The sequence below is a fragment of the Lissotriton helveticus genome, chromosome 7 (genome assembly GCF_964261635.1).
Source record: "Lissotriton helveticus chromosome 7, aLisHel1.1, whole genome shotgun sequence".
NCBI classification, from domain to species: Eukaryota; Metazoa; Chordata; class Amphibia; order Caudata; family Salamandridae; genus Lissotriton; species Lissotriton helveticus.
This window is the reverse complement of record NC_136068.1, coordinates 547,376,718-547,398,938: the sequence shown is the minus strand read 5'-3', so window position 1 is coordinate 547,398,938 and position 22,221 is coordinate 547,376,718. Positions and strand designations below refer to the sequence as shown.

General features: G+C 44.1%; 1 protein-coding gene across 2 annotated transcripts in view; it reads right to left on the bottom strand.

Annotated features, from left to right (window-relative positions):
• The window catches only part of LOC144766880 (up-regulator of cell proliferation-like), a 198,895-nt gene that overhangs the window by 90,133 nt on the left and 86,541 nt on the right, over nucleotides 1-22,221 (bottom strand). For both annotated transcript variants that reach the window (XR_013597963.1, XM_078650590.1), the window contains exon 2: nucleotides 11,271-11,332. Coding sequence is in view for 1 of the 2 variants with exons in the window: in XM_078650590.1 (XP_078506716.1) it covers nucleotides 11,271-11,313 (43 nt within the window). In the remaining variant the exon portion in view is untranslated. The remainder of the gene's footprint in view (nucleotides 1-11,270; nucleotides 11,333-22,221) is intronic.

Here is a 22,221-nt window from a genome sequence, read left to right as displayed (position 1 = left end):
CTTCTCTGTGCGAGGCGCCGGAGCATCCTGCTTAGGCGCGCCACGATCCTTGGCCTTGGCTGTAGACGCGGCCGGCGACTGCTTTGGATCGGCGGCCTTGACCACTGGCATCGGGGTCCCGGTCTTCGGTTCGACGCCCTTGCTTGATGTTGGCTCGATGGCCTTCTTTGGCTTCGGCTCGACGGTCTTTCTGGGCTCCGAGTCGGCGGCCTTCTTTAGCTTCGTCTCGACGACCTTGACCCCTTTCGTCACCTTGACCGTGTCGACAGCTTTCGTCGGCGCCGACCGCTTCGACACCTCGGAAGAAGACTGCGTCGATGGGGGAGCAGACGTCTTCGGCGTCGATGGCGCCTCGGCCATGTTTGTTGTTGTCGTCGACACCGATGGTTTCAGTTTTGGTTTTGTTTTCGACAATGGCGGCTCCACCGAAGTGTCCGTGGCCGGGCCAGAAGGCAGGGCCGTGGATGCTGGTATAGGGTCTTGGGTAAGGCCGAGTGGCGATCCCTTGACCTGAGCCTTGGTTAATGTTCGAACGGGGCATAGCTCTTCCTCTGAGCTATCTTCCATGGCCCCATAGGCCTCATCGTCGTCTCCTACCTCTTGGACGACTTCTTCAACATCGAGGCCTTCGAACATCCGCGTCGTATCCGCATTCGACGTCTACCGTTGGAGGTGAAATCTGCATTTGAACCTCTTGTTCGCCTGCTTCTTCATCTTCGAAGATGTCCACCGGTGCCGGGGCCGACTGCCGGGCCGCCATGCGCGCCACGCGCCGAAGCCAAAGAATCTTCGTCGAACGAAACTTCGAACAAGCCGTGCAGCTTGCTTCATTGTGGTCCGGAGACAGGCACTTGTTGGACACCGGGTGGACGTCGATGTGTGGGTACTTGGATCAACACACAGGACACTTCTTGAACGGGCTCCGTTCCATGTCTCGTCGTCGATGGTCTTGCTGCGTCGACTGGGCCTCGATCACCCAAGAGTCACGCGACTCCCTGGAAAACCGACTCGGCTGAGTCGGAACCGAACCGGGGCACCGAACGCAAACAATACGGACGTATAGAAAAGTTTTTTAGTTGATTCCGACTGGATATAACGAAAGGACATCCGAACCCAATGGCAGAAAAAAACAATCTGGGGATGGAGTCGATGCCCATGCGCACTGTAGTCCAGGGGAGGAGCCACCTATCTCGTGATACTTCGAAGACTCTTCCAGGACAACAATGTGCAATCATCCGGACCCAACACTAGGCGGCGATCTATGCTATAGATATGAATTCAGCAGCCCACATGCCTCGAACAGGGCATCCCAACCCCACCCCTATCAGCCTGATTCATCAATCTCCCGTTTTGCGAGCCCCTAATAGCGATTCATAACGAATCGCTATTAAGGACTTGCAAAACGGGATTCATGTAGGAATTGCATAAAGAAATTCGATTCCTACACATTCCTTATTTGCGATTAGCAAATTGCTAATCGCAAATAAGGAATAACTCCCCATTCATTCCTATGGGCCAAAAGGCCCATAGGAATGAATGGGGAGTATTCCTTATTTGCGATTAGCAATTAGCTAATCGCAAATAAGATAGTGATTTAAAGGGTTCCAGGGGTGTCCAAAGGACACCCTGTAGCACCCCTTAAATGCAAATTGAAACAGGTGTTGCGCACACACATGTGCAAAGGACATGTGTGTGTGCAACATGCAACTTAGAAAAATGCTTTTAAAAGCATTTTTCTAAGTTTTCGCTATTTACCACGAGGTTTGACCTCGCGGTAAATAGCGGGCCGAAATTGCGAATTCGCAATTTTTAAATGGATGATGAATTGCATTTAAGGAATCTCAAATAGAGATTCCTTAAATGTAATTCCTCGCAAAATAGCGAAATAGCTATTACCGATTTTTGCATTTGGGATGATGAATCCCAAATGCAAAAATAGCGCTGGCAAAGGGCCAGATTCTCAGAATCTGGCCCTTTGCGAGCCGATTTCGGCTTGATGAATCAGGCTGTATATGTTTTTAAGACTTTTTTTTCAGGACAGTGGGGGACTGAGTCACCTAGTCCAAAAATGGATGCCACAGCATCTTGTGTTGATTTTGTGGCAGAAAAGCAAATCTTATATTTAGATCTATCGACTTCACAGATCATCCACAGCGTGGGATAAGCATACATTATGAACTTTGTGTTCTCAGAAACTACTGAACGGATTTACACCAAATTGCAAAAGAGATACTTTCTGGACAAAGACCTAGCTGTCCGCCAAATTTGGTGTAATTCCATTCAGCTGTTTTTGCAGCATAGCTGTTCAATTTTCCCATGGAAAATTGCATGGGGAAAACATGTTTTGGGCCCCTCCTTCTTCTCAGCCTTTTAATCCCCCTCATCCCTAAACTTTCCAAGATGGTGATGAGGGGGATTAATTTTTCTTTTAAAGGTTTGTGAAGATTCGTTAAACTATGTCAATTTTATCTCCCAAAAACTGCTTTTCCCATGGAAACGTGGTCCTAACAATAACTACTCAGTGGTGATAATTATGTAACACGTGGTCACCACTGTGTAGTTATAAAGGTATAGGTAGCTCAGAGTTTACATACGAAAAGAATATTCCCTTCTTTAATAACTTTGATGCTGTTTGCCACATCTGCACAAAATCTTCAAAATAAAAAGTTCAGCATCTTTGGTTTTGTCATGGAAAGTTCTGCTCGCAGCCATCCAGAAAAAGGGAGAGGGTTCAAAAACTGTGATTTCACTATAATAATTACTACAAAAAACTTTGCTTTCTGATACAGAAAAAAATGGCTGAATGGCATTATACTACATCTTGAAAAAAGTTAGAACTTCACTCAAAAAACGTGTTTTTTTGTAATTTGGTATTAATTGGTTTAGTCGTTTAAAAAGAAATGAGCTTATAAAAAAGTGCTCAGGTATGCATGAAGTGAGTAATGCTGATACAAGGTTAGGGATATCCTGACTGTTGGTGCCAAGGTATGCCCTTATTGGCCCATATGAATGGATGGGTGGAACCTGATTGGCTGGCTACAACATGGAGAAAATGTTGTGGCAGCCATTACAGGACCACATAAGAGTGCAGGGTGGTTTGGCAGCAGGCTGCCCGAAGTGATTGGGTGTATGCTCATATTTGAATAGGATTAAAAAAAACACAGAAATTCACTGAAACAAAAAAAAAGTTAAAGTGACGTTATAGTTAGGTTAGTTAGTCAGCGCCTCGAGACCCTCACGGGTGAGTAGCCGCACTATACAAACACCTGACTGTGTAATTGGTTGATTGATTGATTATAGTAATAAAATCTAAGGTTGCATTGAAAAAAAGTGAAGTTCACTCAATAAAACACATGTTAAAGTGACATTGCAGTTAGATGCTGAAAGGATATAAAAACTAACATTATAAAAACAAACAAAACACTGAAATTCGCCAGTTAAAGTTTAGTGAACTACCTTGTGTATCAACACAGACCAATCACGTGATAAGGAAACCTTCCACATTTGTTGTTTCAGAATCCATGGTGAATGTTGAAATTACATTATTCTTGCAGAGAATATGATTTATTTCAAGAAAGGCATCAGCTAACCATACTCTTTGTTTGAGCTACTGCTCTTTCACTAGAGCTGAACACATGACATGGAGTGTAACAATGTTTCAAAACAATCCAGACAATATAAAATTAATACTCTTTCTCCACAAACATGAATTCTAATTCAACTACAATTGACATTCGGAACGGTTTATGTGTTTCCCCTATCTGCGCTCTGAAGTAAAGTCACTGTACATCTTGCTAGACTCTATTCTTTCCATTTCATTGCACATCAACAGCACAAGTAAATAAGACAAGCATTTACAATGCAATGGTCTCGGCATTGTTAAAGTTAGAGCTATTGGCATTGTTCATGACATTGTTTTTATATAAGTTTTTCTTTTTAAAACATATAAATAAATGACATTGTCATTTACCATTCCAATAGCTTAATCGCTCGCAAATGCAAGACCTATTGCATTTTCACCCACACAGAGCCACACACACAAAGCCACCCACACACACAGACATGGCAACACACACAGACAGACAGAGCCACACACACACACACACAGACAGACAGAGCCACACACACACACAGACAGACAGAGCCACACACACACACAGTCACACACACACACACACACACAGACAGAGCCGCGCACACACAGACAGAGCCACACACAGAGCCACACAGACAGAGCCACACACACACAGACAGAGCCACACACACACAGACAGAGCCACACACACACAAGGAGCCACACACACACACAGACAGAGCCACACACACACACAGACAGAGCCACACACACACTCAGACAGAGCCACACACACATACAGACAGAGCCACACACACACACGGACAGAGCGACACACACGGACAGCCAGAGCCACACCCACACACAGAGCCACACACACACACACAGCCCAACACACACACACACACACACATACACACACATACACACACAGAGCCCAACACACACACAGAGCCCAACACATACACACACACATACACAGAGTCACACACACACAAACATCCCTCAGTCTAGGTCAGCCACACGCCCATCTCTGCCCAGTAACGCTCCAGGGAAAAGAGGCAAGAACAAAAACGATCAGAAGCAGGGAACAGAGGCAAGAAAAAAAACGATCAGAAGCAGGGAACGGAGGCAAGAAAAACAAGTGTTAAACAAGCTTTTTCAAAGCAGGCATTTTAAAATCCCACCATGACTGTTGCAACCCCATTAAGTAGTACACACTGTCCAGGCTTTTACTATTTAGAGTGAGACATTTAATTATTATTACGAATCACAAATCCTTCGAATGGATGCTGGTCTCATGCACACCGCGGTTCATTAATGTTTTAATGTTTGTATACATGACCAATGTAGACAAACCACTTATTAGTCAAACCTGCCTGCAATCAGTCTTACGTGAGGGAGTGCCTTACTTCATTCACCCAGGACAGCCCTCTTTCAATGAGGGGAAGGGTCAGTCTGGGTCCGGGCCTGCGCCCTACACCGGATGTGACGTTTCACCGGTGCAGGGGTCTGAAAGAATCAGAGCTAAAATCCATTCAGAATACCCAAATGTCTCCAAACTCGCGCCAGAAGCGAGCTGCGTCAAACTAGGGTGGATTGAAGCCATTCCAGACCGCTGTACAACTTATTGTATGCCACAACCTAGTGCATTCTGGGTGTTGTAGTTCTGGCTGGCTTGAACTAACCCAATATGAAAAATGTAATAGCAATCGTCTGCATTTTAAAAACCCTGGGGTGATGCGGGTGTAAAACACTCCCTTGACCACGCTAGCGTTTGCCCCATTTTAACTTTGGATTTGGCACTATAACCTCAAAATTAAACATTCAGAACTTAGCAGAGGGGTGTCGATACAAATCGATGCAGATTGGAAAATGTTCAAGAGGCAGTTCTCATTGAAAAAAACTATCCGAAATAAATACACAGCAAAAAAAACTTGAACATTTTAGGTGCGGATAAATTTAAGTAATTGATAGAGTGCCAGCTTCAACTAGAATTGAACATGCTAACAACGCTCTGGGAAAGCTCTCACACAACCTGAGGCGCAGAGGTGGACATGTGTCCGAGAAGTCCACGCCAGCCCCCTTTCAACCCAAACACAAGTAAGGGGGTTGAAGCATTGCACGAGGATTCGAGGGCAGAGGCCGGCCTGGCTCGCCTTGGTTCCTCCCTGCTGCACCTGGAAATTATTTAATGTTATTAGTTCAAAAGCCGAGCCCTGCTCCTCTGCTGGGGGAAGCAGCATTATGATGAAACAAGAAAAGAAAAAAAAAACGCACTTGTGCGTCAGCAAACATCTATGATCACAATTAAACAATACACGCGCACGCGCGGTCCCCTCGCCGCTCACCTTCCTCTGCTGCCGGTGCTCCTCTCCCACGCAGTTGACCAGGGTGTGTGGTCCCAGGATGATCTGGGTGCTCTGCGGCCACTGGCTGCTCACCAGGGAGTGCTCCCCCAGCAGGATTCTGTGGACGTTCTCCGCCCCCGTCACCCGAATCACGGGCTTCCCCAGCAGGTGGGTCTTGAACACGTTGCCGAACTTTGCTCTCCGGGAGCTGTGGAAATCCGATCCCTGCAGAAAACACACACGGTGATGCGCGGGGGGCTTCTGGGCGCGAACCCTCGCGTGCGCTGAGCACAGAGCATCTCTTGACACTCAGCTGGGCATGTGTGGGGCTATAGAGGCTTCTGGGCGCTCGCGTGCGCTGAGCACAGGACATCTCTAGACTCTCAGCCGGGGCATGTGCGGGGCTATAGAGGCTTTTGGGCGCTCGCGTGCGCTGAGCACAGGACATCTCTAGACTCTCAGCTGGGGCATGTGTGGGGCTATAGAGACTTCTGGGCGCTAGCGTGCGCTGAGCACAGGGCATCTCTAGACACTCAGCCGGGACATGTGTGGGGCTGCGGTGGCTTATGGGAGCTCGCATGCATGCGCTGAGCACAGGACATCCCTAGACGTTCAGCCGGGGCATGTGTGAGCAATTATTTAATGTTATTAGTTCAAAAGCCGAGCCCTGCTCCTCTGCTGGGGGAAGCAGCAACATGATGAAACAAGAAAAGAAAAAAAAAAAGCTCTTGTACGACAGCAAACATCTATGATCACAATTAAACAATCCCCCCTCCTTCCTTGATGCGGAGAGCTCCAAAGTCGGGCTGCTGGCGGGTCCGGTTTTGGTTTACAGCTGTAGCGTTAATTCCCCTCTCATTTAAAACCGATTGTGCTGCTTGAAAAAGATGATGAAGCACCGCAGGCAACTCTAAATAAGTTGTGTCCCTAGTGTGAGGAGAGTGCGGGTTCAAAACTTCAGCCTGTTGCACAACGAAGTGATTAAAGTGTAAGTTCACCCGACCAACGTATAAATAAACAAGAAAAGGAAAACAAGCAACAAGCCAGCTACGCCATGACAATATTTACCAACAATAGTACCTCTGACACCATAGATACAAACTCAGTTTTTTCACACAGAAGTCCCTTTTATTGACTCTGCGTTATTGTTCATTTGATTCTCTTTATATTATTTAACATTGGTATCCGCATTCTTTTCAAAGGCTCTCCTTTTTTACACAGAAAAATTATAGTGGTTGTTGCCACGACTGGATATCACAAAAAACATATATGACTTTACACAACAAAACATATATACATTCGCAAAACGATCAAAAGAAAAGGGTTAGACTGTACACTTCATTATATTGTGGTCATTTCTAATCATCCTACTATACTTAAACCAACTTTGAATCTGGGGTAGAGGTGTATCCCTCAGATTTTTGGTAGAATCAATAGTCCCAGATAGTGTAGGAGAATGTTACTGTCCGAAATTATGCTCTTCAAGGTATAAATCTTTTTTCTTTTTTATACATGTGAGTTTGGTAGTTGAGCATAAAGGTCTCCAATCCACTAGATAATGCCAACGCGTTTCGACCGTCTTGTTGTTGGGACTAGAACTACTAGTGTAGTGCGGTCTTCATCAGGGCTAAGGTTGGGTTGTAGGGCATCACCCTTGGTCTTTACAGTCCATGTGTTGGGGTGCTGTTGTTTCTTTTTCTTGGTTCTAGAAATGTCTAGAATCGAGGTCTTTGTTTTCTCTGGTATTGTTCGACTGAATCCCGTAGGTTCTTCGTCCTTGCTCTTGCGGCTGTGGCAGGCAGTGTCTGGAGTGTCTCTCTCGAAACTACGCCATGACACCACCACGTTTCTCCGAGGCGAGGCAGAAATGCCTCAGAGAAACCAGCGTAATTTTTGGATTCGGGGGCGTGGTTTTCTTTCTCTCCTCTTCCCATTGCCTGGAAGGTAAAATTCCAGCCAATGGGAAGAGGAAAGAAAGAAAACAAGAAAGAAGTGAAAAAAACACGCCCCCGAATCCGAAAAAGACGGGGATTGAACGGAGTGATGCCCCTCTCCTCCAATGGCTGGCCTCCGTTTAGGAAGCCAGCCAATGGAGAAGAGGGGCAGGTTCAAGCCCCCATACTAAGAAACATTAAATCTCGGAGCGAGACTGCGCAAGCGCAGCCTACGGTCCGAGACCTAAAAAAGCAATACTCATCTCCTTGAAAACAAAGTAAAACCCCTGCTGCAACCTAGAGCTTTCCACACAGTTATCTAAGATGTTGCTAGAGCACAGCTAAGTTACTGCAATTTATTTCTGACAAGCATCAACAGACCCTCTTTGGCTCGCCTCAACTTTTTGAAGCACTCTGCCACAAGACTAATTTCTGCAGCCACTAAATTCAACCACATCACCCCTCTTTAACACAACTTACACTGGCTTCGTAATTCCCTAACTCAAGATTGCCGACGTCACAAAGACCTCTTTCAATTTGGCAAATAACTAAATGATCACCAGTTTCAACTCTATCTTGTGTTGCCTAGGGCAACAGCTAGAAAAACACAACCAGTCCCTGACTACAATCTTGTTGACTCCTTTAATAGGATATGTGACAGACCTTAGATCATGTTATGTTATGAAGAGTTTGGAGAAGTCTGTGATTAAAAATGACTATACCCTACCTCCCCATCAGGAGTATTATTATAAAATCAGTATGGGAGCAGGTGCTTCAATCCCTTGCTGCAGCTCTATGGTTCAAGGGAGCTCGAAACACAGCATCTTAGACAATATCTTGACAAAAGTCTAGTAAATTACTTTGTCAGTGATTCCAAATCTCCTGCTTCTTCTCCTCTCTTTTGCATACCGAAGTACTGCACACATGCACTGAATACAGAGCCATAAATGGGATTGTTACTCATTGCCCATTATACTGGTCCTACTAGATAAAGAAAGGGATGCACCCATCCTTACTGTAATAGACATCAGAGGTGCATATCATATGGGGTGATCGAAATGGGTTGATGTATGGAAAAAAGCTTTTTGAATGAAATTGTGGGGTCAATTTATTAAACTGAGGGATTTGGCCTCTGCAATGCCTAGGCGTCATTTCAGTCCTTTATTAACAAGGTAATATGTAGACTCCTATAGTCTGCATAGGTTATATTGATGACATCCTCATTTATTACAACTCTGAAGAGGACCATTTACTTCAGGACAGTCTCTATGCTCATCTGGAAAATTGTACTTTTCATATAACAACTGTGGAGTTTTCAGGTTAAAAATAAATTCGGAGCAAAAAATGAAAACATAGTGTCTATCTAGTTATGCTGCACCAGAGTATGGTGATGTGAGTGAGAAAACCCAACAACCTTTGAAGTAAACAGCCAAAAGAGATAAGGGTCATATTATAGCAGCAATAGTTTAAATGTCATACAGTTAATTGCCACAAATAGTTAATTAGATAAAAAAACAGGCAGATCAGAGAAAAGTGACTAATATATCAGCAACATACTCAGTACTTACCAACTTAAATCTTGTTAGACAATTCCAAAACAACAAGTCATATGTTAGTAAGGAAAGCTACAGCGGCCACAAGGTGGTATTTATAGTTGCCTACTTGTCGCCAGATATATGATAAATTATATAGCTACTTGTGCTGTTTGTGCTCAGTTGAAAAACACCCATATCAAGCCAACAAGTCTGTTGCAGCCAACACCAATATCGCCTAATTCTTTGCACCCAATTGTGATGGACGGTCTAGTGGAATTGACCATTTTCAATGGCTACACCAAGAGATTTGTTGTTACAGATCACCCTACTAAGGCAATACATTTTGTACTTGTAAGTAGTTACCTATGGCAATATTCACTGCGAAAAGGTCACAATTCCCATCACAGTTTTGGTCTTTCTGAAGTTATGGAAGTGGGTACCCATCCAATTAATCATTATCAACCACAGACAGATAGGCAGACTGAAAGTTTAAATCACTGTTTGGAGCAATATTTATGTTGATTAACTCTCAGCAGGAGGGAAAACGGAGAAATATCTGGTGGCTAGTAGAATTTGTCTATGATAATTTGGTCATTTGGTGTTGGGAATGTTACTCTTTTATTGCTTGTATCACAATCCCGCAGCCAGGACACCATCAGACTGCAGAATATGAATATAAAAAAAGGATAATAAAGGCAACTGGCCTTTTCCATCTATTCACCCAAGATCTAAAATAATCCCCATATCCACCAGGATCGCCCCAAAGATGCTGCAATTTATGGAAGAGTTGTAGACACACCACTTTAAAGTATATTGCATCACAATGCATTTACTGTCCACTAACCAGTTACCTTTCCTATCGCTCATTGACCCTATGTTTGTCTTTGACCTTGCTCGGAGCTCTGCTGCCTTTTGGATTGGTTTGCACTTTAGAAATACCACGTAAATACGTAAATACAACCATACATACAAACATACAAACATACATACATACATACATACATACAGGTACGATCCAGATATTTTACCATAAATCAACTTCAGCACCAACAGTACAAAGTCATCATGGTTACTTGAGCCATGTACCATAGATAGGTTGAATATAAAGTGGTTCTGTCGGGTAGCAAAACATTTCTTTAAAGAATGGTGAAATCAGTTCAATCTATATATAGAAATGTTTTGCTACCCGACAGAACCACTTTATATTCAACCACGCATACCCAGGTTCTGAGGGACACAGGGTCACCCCTTTTTTGTAAACCATGTACCATAGATAGCCAACATCTTCAAAGATGAAGGTAACAATTGGCGTATCACCAAATATCTGCGTATTCAAGATCCAAATCCTAAATCCACGGAAACTAGAAATGCCACAGCCAAGACTGCAATTGTGAAAGGAGAGTACTGTCATGGCTCAGTTCCCTGAGACTCCTGTTACTCTTTCCACTTCTACTAGATCTTGATATTCAGTAGTTTATAGCCCCAGCAGGCTCACCTTTTTTTTAAAACTTTTTAATACCATTCACCAAAATGAGTATGAAGGGCGTCTAGGGTAGACTTAGGTGATAGTTATGGGCATAGAGGCAGGGCCTGCTCTTGGTTGTGGAAGCTGGTTCAGAAGGTTTAAGGTGCTTCTGCAGCTGGGACTCCTTTTCCCAAGATGATATACACTGTGAGGTTGTTGTACCAGCAAGACAAAGATTCCTGACGTTTTGCTGCAGCTTCAAACCTTGGTTTCCATCTTGTTGGGCCAGTCATTGAAAACTCTGCTCAGTTTTAATGGCCTTTCTACGCAATTATTGAGTATCTGGACCCAGAAGGACTCTCGCTGACTCCAGCCAACCGCAAAATCAAATAAACTGGCTCTAATACTTACCAGTTAGTTCTTTAGCTGAACCTCCACTTGAAGAAGATGCCATCCTGAAACCTCACTTCTCACTACAAGACAGAGACAGGTTAGAGAAAATTATGTACCATGCGTATTGCAGATCACAATAATATATAAGCATAATCAATACGTAATTGCACAAATCAGAGTACTCTTTCATAATAAAAAAAAAAAACTCATGAATTTGGAGTCTTTTTAAGGGAATGCTGAAATACAAGTGTTGGCTCAACCAGCTGGGTCAGAGCATCTTACTCAGCATTTGAAAGACACTCAGGGGCAGATTTATGAGCATCTTGCAGCACTTTTGTGCCGCGTTGTGTCACTTTTGTGACGCAGCGGTGACGTAAACAATGCACCACATTGCCGCCCATTTACAACGTGACGCATCTAAGGAGATGTGTCATGTTGTAAAGCCCTGCGCCACATTATATCTGTGTCAGGTATAAAGTATGTAGGGTGGGCGTTCCCACGTACAAAGCCACATAGAAGTGATACTGTGAAATCTAGAAGATTTCACTGCGCCACTTCTAGGACACCACTGCGTGAAAACACTACGCCTGCTCGGTGCAGGTGTACGAAGGGACGCAGCACAATAAGTATAGGCCTCCTAGAGCATTGCCGGAGTTGCGTTGTGCTTGCAACAAAACTTCAGCAATACGTGACCTTTGCCCCAACAGATACATGATGCATCTGTCAATCCTTGTGCCATGGTGCGCCACATTGTAAATGTGACGACTCCATGGTGGCAGAAGGGTCTTTTCGCACGATGCAAGGAAACTGGCGCATCTCTGCTATAATGCAGAGATGCGTGTTTCTTGTAAATCTGCCCCTCAGAAATTTGTCTCAACAAGATGTGACAGAACAGCATTACGTCATATCAGCTCTGTAAGGAAACACACAGGTAAAGGGCTGTGAATGGGGGTGCTCATCTTTCAAATCTGAAATAAGGACTTAAAGAACATGAAGTAGTGGAAGCAGATTTCCACACTAAGAGACTCAACACTGACTGGACATGGGAATTAAAAAGGGAACAAAGGGCATTTAAATGAAAGTGATACCAATCATGTAATTGTGATAATTCATGTTAGTAATAGTGTAGTTATGTATATGCTCTCACTGAGAGCCATTATCGTGAATGTCACATTCTAAATGTGTTAATCCACCGCTGTGACATAACAACCGTGGGATACAGATCTCGTAAATCACTGTTGCTACGTCATAAAGAAATTCCAGGCTGGTATGGCTGGACTCTGTCAGAGCTTGTCAGAGCAGCGCTGGAGTGCAGGGAACACTTCTTTTGGAGACAAGGAGCGGGAATGTGTGACAGGAGGTCTGGTATGTTTTGGGGTAATTTGGGACAGGGAGGAGAGGGCATGTTATGCGAGGCTCCCCCATTACTCCTCTGCCCCTGTGTAGAAGATGAAATGAGGGAAATATGATTTGGGGGAGGGACACACATAACAAAAAATTATAGATGGGTAAAAAACGAATTAAGGGGATTTATTTTTTAATTTCAAAGAATGTTTATTGGGTTTTGAACAAGGAAAACAAAAGAGAAACAATACGTTAATATATGGCGAGATATGCAGTTACGAAAAACAGTTCTCTTGTACAAGATTATTTAATGGGTAATAAGCAGTAGAAAAAACAAAAGGGGAGAAAGAAGAAAATCATAGTTGAAATAAAACAAATTCTAGTGTGAAATAATAGTTTAAGGATAAAAGGGCTCAAGAGGTTTCCAGCAGTCGGGCGCAAACCTGCGACTTAGTGCAAATTGCAAGGACATATGTTTTAAAGTACATATACATTTGAAAAGTTTCGAAATGCAGCTCATAAAATGCGCACTTTTAAAATACACACGTTTAGGAAGGCAACAGTCTGGCGATGGGTAAGAAAGGGATTCAGTATCAGTAGTCAAGAAGAGGTCGTCCTGTGATCAGGTAGGGGACTTATGGAGGGTTGGTAGTGGCAAAACAGTTGTTGAGAATTCGCCAGGGTGAGTTTTGAAGAGTTACCCTGGCAGCTCCCCTTAAGTAAGCAACTCAATTCAGCCAGGGTTGAAACGAAGTAGCAGCTGTTGTTTTCCAATTAGCGAGCACGGTCTTACAGGCCGCAGATAATCGAATGTCTACAAGGAGGCTTCATTATGTGACTTCATTTGCGGGTCTAAGAATCTCAGGGGTATATTACCAACAACTAGCGATAGTTTTTGTCTCTAACTTGTTTAGAGACAAAAATTATCGCCGCAAACCGGCGATTTTTATCGCAGATAAACCTTGCTATTAGCAAGGTTTATCGCAAATGCGATAAAAAACGGCCGCAATGCATGAATATCGCTGAAAAGTCAGCGATATTCATGCATTATCGAGCAAATGCTCTTAGCCATGTTATCCACCTCCCATTGGATAACATGGCTAAGAACTGCTCAGGGCAGGTGTTAGCTTTTGGAGATATTCGCGCTTAGCGCGAATATCTCCAAAAGTTGGTAATAGGAGATAGCGATGTTAGCGACTGTTTCCAGTCGCTAACATCTTGGCACGCCCACTTTGCATGTCATTAGTGATAAATATCACTGACATGCAAAGTGGGGCCCATGATGGTCGCTATCTCCTATTAGCTGTCGCTAACTGGTGTTAGCGACAGCTTGGTAATAGGGAGATAATTTTATCTCCGCTTTCTTGGCTTTTAAAGCCAAAAAAGCGGAGATAAAACCCCTTGATAATATACCCCTCAGTTTTAGGGAAAGAAAGTCTATTTTCAGATGGACTCCGAGTACACCGTGGATGAAGTCGAATAATGAAGTCCCAGAATGGAGAGACCACGCTGCAGTGTAAAAGTGAGTGGGTGAGGTTCCCCGTGGCTTCATTGATGTTCCAACGTGTTGGATTCCCTCTAGGGACAGCTTATAGTCATGCAGGGGTCCAGAATGGCCTCTTTAGGAGCCAGTATTTCGTTTAGGAGATAGAGGGAGTGATTTTATGGGATACAACTGATTCCAGATTAGAAGCCAAGATTCTGGAGCAATAGACCCCCGGGTGTCCCATTTAGTTTGAATCTTTTAGTATTTCCTTTCCTATTGCCTCTTCTGAGGCACAATCATTACATTTCCGAAAGTGCAAACTGGTGACTAGGTGCTTGTGATGGTATGCACTAAGAACATCATGAGCAAAACATACAAACCAGGAGTCTCACTGAGACAATCTGATTTATTTCACATATTTATCTGGACCAATCCCTGGTGAAAGCTGGTATGTAAACTGCTCGGCAACTTATTTATTTTAATTTCTATAGATCTTTTATCCAAAGCTGTTTACAAATAATTAATAAATAGGTTCATTAAATGAATACAAAAATGCTAAGGAACAAAAAAGGTAGAAGAAAAACACAGTAAGGAACCAAGGTAAAACAAGCACTGTTTTATCATGTTTTTTGGGAAGCTGTTGTGTTGGGGAGGCTGTTGGACCTCAGTCGATTAAAAAAAATATATTGGCTAGAAGAAAAGGAAAATGCTACCTACCAGTATGCATCTGTTCTTGGCATGTAGAGCTGCAGAGTTGTACACTATGCATAGATCGCCACCTAGTGTTGGGCCCGGATGTTTGCAGTTTGTTGTTGTCCTGAAAAGTTCTTTGGAAGTCACGAGTTAGGTGACTCCTCCTTTGGACCACATTGCGCATGGGCTTCAGCTCCATCCCGAGATTGTTTTTCGCCATTAGGGAAATGATGGAGCTTTGCAAGTACAGGAAGGATGCCCGTGTAATTTGTATCAAATTAAGATAATACTGGAGCAGACAAGGGTAGCCGGGGAGGCGGGTTGGCGTGTACAACTCTGCAGCTCTACATGCCAAGAACAGATGCATACTGGTAAGTAGCATTTTCCGTTCGAGGCAAATGAGCTGCATATTTAACACTATGCATAGATTATATAGCAGTACCCACTCTTAGCGGCGACCACCCCTATCTGTTGCAGTACTTTGGAATAATGTTTTGAGAACAGCCTGGCCCACATTAGCGTGTTGTTTTGTTTGCACATCTACACAATAGTGTTTTGTGAATGTGTGCGGTGTAGACCATGTAGCTGCTCTGCAGATGTCATCTAGGGGAATGTTCCCTAAAAATGCCATTGAAGCTCCTATCTTTCTGGTAGAGGAGGAACAGATAGCGTACGTTTAGCTTTGTGGTAGCAAATCTGTATGCATTTGACAATCCATCCAGCTATCCCAGATTTTGAAATGGGATTACCCTTGTGTGGTGGTGAGAAAGACACAAAAAGTTGCTTTGTCTTACGAAAGGGTTGTGTTCTTTATATGTAGTATAGCAACGCTCTTTTGACATCTAATATGTGAACAGCTCTTTCTGCTACTGACTGTGGTTGCGAGAAGAAAATGGGCAGTTCCACAGATTGATTGAGATGGAAAGGAGAAATGACTTTAGGTAGGAATTTTGGATTAGTACGCAGAACAACCTTATTTTGATGCATTTGCAGAAAGGGTCCTTGAATGGTTAGTGCTTGTAGTTCACTAACTCTGCGCAAAGAAGTAATAGCTACTAGGAATGCAATTTTCCATGTTAAAAATAGTAATTCACATTTGTGAAAGGGTTCGAAGGGAGGCCCCATTAGCCGTGTGAGAACAACGTTTAAATTCCATACAGGTGAAGGTGGTACTCTGGGAGGAATTATTCTCTTAAGGCCTTCCATAAAGGATTTAATGGTAGGCACTCTGAACAGAGATAGATGTTGTCTATTTTGCAGATATGCTACTATTGCAGCCAGATGCAGTCTAATAGACGTATAGGCTAAGTTACATCTTTGAAGATGCAGTAAGTAACCTATGATGTGTTGAATAGCCACATCTAAGGGATTAATATCATTGTTATGACAATATATAACAAATCGTTTCCACTTGGCTGTATAACATGCCCTAGTGGTAGGACGTCTAGCTTCTTTAATGACATTCATGCAGTCTGGAGGAAGGTTCAAATATCCAAATTCTAGGACTTCAGGAGCCAGATCGCAAGGTTGAGCTGAGCTGGGTCCAGGTGTCTGATCTCTCCACGGTTCTGTGTTAAGAGGTGTGGAGATAGGTGCAGTTTTTGGTGTGGTACCACAGACTGTTGTAGCAGTGTGGTGTACCACAGTTGTCTGGCCCACATTGGAGCAACTAGGATTAGGGTCAGAGAATGCTGCTGTAGTTTGCGTACTACTAGTGGCATGAGTGGTAGAGGTGGAAAGCATGCGTAAATTTGTTTGACCAATTCATCCATATCGCATTGCCTTTGGACAGTGGGTGTGGATATCTGGCGGCGAAGCTTGGGCATTTTACGTTTTCGTGGGTGGCAAATAGGTCTATCTGAGGTTGTCCCCACATCTGAAAGAATGGCTGAAGAACTTGCATATGAAGTTCCCATTCGTGGGTCTGTTGTGTTTGACGACTTAACAGATCCGCTATAGTATTTTGTACTCATGGGACATGTTGGGCTAAAAGGAATATGTTCTGAGGTATGGCCCACCTCCATATATCCTGTGCTAGTTGAGATAGTTGCAGGGAGTGCGTGCCTCCTTGCTTCTGTATGTAATACATTGCTGTCATGTTGTCTGTGCGGACTAACACAGCTTTGTTTGCTACTTGCTTCTGGAAAGCCTTTAGTGCCAGGAATACTGCTAGTAACTCCAGATAATTGATGTGGAGTAACTTTTGTTGCGGTGTCTACCTGCCTTGCATGGTGTGTTGCAGTAGGTGAGCTCCCCAGCCGAAGAGCAATGCGTCCGCAGTCAAGATTATCTGAGGAACTGGCTCTAGGAACGGTCGTCCCTTGGAAAGGTTTTTGGTGTTCCACCACTGCAGAGAGCGATGAGTCAGACCGTCTACCAACACTAAGTCTGTCAAGTGACCCTGAGCCTGGTTCCATTGACGTGATAAGCACTCTTATAGCGGACGCATTTGAAGTCTTGCATGGGGTACTATGAAGATGCAAGAGGCCATAATCCCTCTGAGTTGAATGAATACTCGTGCTGGGAGGGAGTGTTGTAGCTGAAACTTGGTTAGGACATTTTACATGCTGACTATCCTTGCTGGAGTGGGATAAGCTAGCGCTGTTGAGGTGTTTATTGTGGCACCAAGGTACTGTTGTACTTTGGATGGTTGTAGATGGGACTTGGTGTGGTTTATTGTGAACACCAAGTTGTGGAGCAGCTGTATGGTGGCATGAGTGTGTTTTACGCATTGATTATGGGAGCTGGCTTTTATGAGCCAGTCGTCGAGGTACGGGAAGACATGGATGTGCTGTCTTCGTAGATGCGATGCCACCACTGCCAAGCACTTAGTGAACACCCTTGGTGCTGTAGTGACTCCGAATGGGAGTACTTTGAATTGGTAGTGCTGCCCGTCTATTACAAACCTGAGATACTTACTGTGAGGCTTGTGAATGGGAATGTGGAAGTATGCGTCCTTGAGATCTAGAGTAGCCAGGAAGTCGTCTTGTGACAAGAGAGGAAGGACTTGCTGGAGTGTGACCATGTGAAAATGGTCTGACTGTATGTATATGTTTAGCGGTCTGAGGTCTAAAATAGGCCTTAGAGAGCCGTCCTTCTTTGGAATTAGAAAGTATAGGGAGTAAACCCCCTTGTTTTGCTGGTGCAGAGGAACTAGTTCCATTGCACTTTTTTCTAGCAGAGATACTACTTCTTGCTTTAACAGTGATAGATGTTCTTGTGACATTGGACGCTGTTTGGGTGGTATGTTTAGGGGGGTAGATGTTAGTTCTAGACAGTAACCTGACTGAATAATTTGTTGCACCCACCTGTCTGATGTGATGTTGATCCAGGCAGGCAGGAATTGTTGGAGTCTTTCCCCCACAGGAGTGGAATGTTGAGGGGGAAGGGGAGGAAAGTAATTGGGTAGGGCTAGAGGCAGAGCGGGAGGTGTTGTTTTTGCCTCTGCCTTTGTTGTTGTTACCCCTGTAACCCCCTCTCTGGTAGCCCTTTGTAAATGTGGATTGGCCAGGGTTTTGTAGGAAGAGGAGGGACTTTCTGCGGAGTAGCCTCTTGTGTTGCCTCTGAATGATGAGCGACGAAAAGAACGTCTGGTAGCTTGCTGCTGCAAGGTTCCCATAGATTTTGCTATGTCAGTGTCTTTTTTCATTTTTTCTAAAGACAAGTCAAAATTTGGGCCAAATTAAGTGTGACTCATCAAATGGCTGATTAAGTATGGAGTTTTGTACTTCAGGTTTGAAACCTGAAATACGTAGCCAGACATGTCTACGTAGTAGGGTGCTGGTATTAATTGCCCTTGAGGGAGTATCTGCGGCATCCAGGGCACAACGGAGGTGGTATTGGTGATATTTTTACCTTCTTGTAAGAGTTTGCTACCTCCGTTTTTATATTTATCAGGTAGGTGCTGCATGATGGACTCTAGTTCGTCATAATGTGCCCTGTCATATCTTGCCACCAACGCTTGGGTGTCGGCAATGCGCCAGATGATAGCTGCTTGTACCGCAGTTCTTTTGCCAGAGGCGTCTAGGAGCTTAAGATTCTTTGTCTGGTGGTGAGGCTTCACCTGTTGTTTGGTAATTAGCATGTTTACGTGCATTGGACACCACTAAAGAATCCAATTATGCTGGGCCTTTAATATGAACTGGGTCTGCAGGGGCCGCTTTATATTTCTTCTCAATGCGAGGATTGAGGACCCTAGCTCTGACGGGGTCTTTAAAAACCTCTGTTGTGTGCTTGATGACGCCCTTGAACATAGGTAAAATAGCAGTAGACCTTTGTGTGTTGTCAAAAGTGTCTAACAGGAAGTCCTCCTCTACTGCATTGGTGTGTAAGTCCACCCCATGATATTGTGCAGCCCTTTTAACTAATAGGTTAAAACCTATGGTGTATTCTGGTGGGGAATTTCTGGAAGGGTATACATCATCTTGTGGGACATTAGGCACATCAGGAGTGTTGTAATCATCCCATGGATTAGGTTCCTGAGGGGGACTATTAGTCTGTGGGTAATATGCACCCCCACCTTCATAATCAGAAACTGTGTGTACATCATCGTCTGGATTATGAGATGGTGTAGGAGAATGATGAGGTGGAGGTGATGTAGGAGGAGGAACTGTATGGGGAGGTGGTGGAGAAGGGACCCTTAATGGAGAGGTTGCAATGTCTCTCTTCTTTGCAGGGGGAGGAGGTGCTGGCACCTCAAGTGGTCTCTTCTTGGAGCTGAGAGTCATTTGTCCAGTTTTAGGATCCTTTACAAGAGTTTTTTGCTGTGGATCCGGTGTAAAAAGTTCCTGTGGGCAGAGCAAATCCTTTGGCATCGAAATTTTCGGCCACGTAGGTTTTTTAGGGACCAAGTCGGTAGCTGGCTTAGGAGTGTGCCCCTTCGAAGCGTCTTTCACAGGAACCTGTTTTTTCGACTCCAAAAGTTTTTTCGGCTCCGATGCATGTGAATCTGGAGCTTTGGTTGATTTTTTACTCGGCTCCGAGTGTGGTTTCGGCATCGATGAACCGCTGCCAGTCTTCGGCGCCGTGTGCTTGGGTGTCGAAGCAACGGTCGACGTGGAAGAGGAAGATGGCTTTTTCTTCAGTGTCGGTACTGGGTCGGCACTCGAAGTAGGCTGGCTCGAGCCCGAGCCTCCTGAAGGCTTAATGGGCTTCTTTGCCGGGCCCGAAGGCGGGGCGTTGGAAGCAGTCTCTCGGTGTGCACCCGAGCCCAAAGGTGAGGGTGTGACCCAAGCCTTTTTTGAAGGTGTCGAGGAAGGGGTGGGGTCGACGGTCTTACTTAAGGCCCGTTGAGCTGGAGAGACTTCCTCGACGTCGGAGTCTTTGGCATCCGAGGATCAGATGCTCTCCTCGGCATGCTGGTGTTCTGGCACGTCGACGCCCTCGTCGAAGATGTCGTCGGAAATGGAAGCTGACGAGCGAGCCATAGTTCTTCGAGCTCGTCGGTCCCGAATGGTCTTCTTGGAGCGGAATGAGGCACACGCCGAACAGTCTTTGGCCTCGTGCTCCGGTGAGAGGCAAAGGTTGCACACCTCATGTAGGTCGGTGTGGGGATACTTCGACCCACATTGAGGACACTTCTTGAATGGCGTCCTTTCCATGAGCCAGAAAGTGAGGCCTAGGTAGGCCCGAAGGCCATCTTCGATGTCCGGAATTGAAGACTTCAAAGTGGTAGAGAATCACGTTGATGTAGCGCGATCGAAACAATACCGTCGAACTGGGTGAGGATTGCGCGCCGAAGGAAATTCGGTTCCAAACAGGAACACAGGAAACACATCCGAGCCCGATGGCGAAAAAAAACAATCTGGGGATGGAGCCGATGCCCATGCGCAATGTGGTCCAAAGGAGGAGTCACCTAACTCGTGACTTCCAAAGAACTTTTCAGGAGAACAACAAACTGCAAACATCCGGGCCCAACACTAGGTGGCAATCTATGTATAGTGTACAATCTGCAGCTCATATGCCTCAAACACATATTTCTCGAAAAGCACACATAGCCATAGCAGTACCTGGCACTGAAGGGATCTACTTTGAGTGTGGATGTTTTTCTGGTGACATGGCAAACTGCTGTCACACACAGTGAAGTTAGCCATTGCTATACAGAGCAGAAGGAAAAATGTGAATGTCCCAATAACAGACCAATGGATGAGGAGGGCTGGCTGAAAGCCCCCATAGGTATTTTATACATAGAATTGTAGCCAAATATAAAGGTCTTGGCTAAAACCAGACATATAAATGGGCGGAAGTCCACATTATTTCATAAAAACATGCAGTACATTAAATGAAAAATGAATGACTAAAATTCCATTTTCACTTAGATGCAGAAGAGGCATACTATAGTGGGCATTAATGCAAAGGCACCATGATTGAAAAAGGATGCTTTTGCAACATATCACAATCATAGGTTGTAAGACCAAATAAGGCCCTGCTCTTCTTCAGTCCAAATTCAGTTGCCAGTTCAGTGGTTGTCTCTGGTGATTTAGGGCCTGATTTAGAGATCAGCTGACAGGTTACTCAATTGCAAAAGCTATGGATATCATGTCTGCTGTATTACCAATGTATTATATACAAAGGCACTTGTAATACGTCAGACTTTATATATGTCAGTGAAGGAGAAATCCATTTGCCAAATTCTAAATCATTCCCTTAGTTGCAGTAAAGGCCAGTTAAAGGCTCATGCTATCAAAAATTGCATTTAAAAGTAGCAATACAAAATGCTCCATTGTACACAGGATGGCGCCCACACTGTGCCACTACATTTGTTTGTACCTTTGGTAAACTTGTACTGTCTCGGTAAAGCACTCTAGTATCCCTTGTGTTGAACCTGGCATCCTTGGTGTGATTTCCCCTGCCATTTTGCCTTCAGACCTCCTATTGTTACTGTTATGCTAACTTCATTTTTGCTGGCTTTAGGAATCTGGGCACTTTACCATTGCTAAACAGTGCTAAGAGTGTATGTGCTCTATACCTAAAACCTGGTAACATTGGCTTATCCAAAATTGGCACATTTAATTTACCGATACGTTCTTAGTAAAGTGCACTACCTGTGCCCAGGGCTTGTAAATGAAATGCTACTAGTGAGCATGAAGCTCTGATTGTGCCACCCACTCAAGTATAAGAAAGAAGAAAGTGCCAGCCCACCTTGTTTTGTTTGCTCCACAATTTAAGCAACAGATCAATATTATTTAGATATGTTAGGTATATTTATTTGTACCTGTTTTTTTCACTTCAATTATTTAGAAAAAATCATTAGTTTATGTCAGAAAAAATGACACTACACATATATCACATATATACATATCACATATAAACAAACAACTTATGCAAAACAATCATCAAAAAACATTACTACGTAAATATATACATTCACTATACACAACATAGCTTCCACAATTCTTAGCTGTTCCCAAGGCAAATATCAACTCTTTGCCTTCCTGACCATCAATG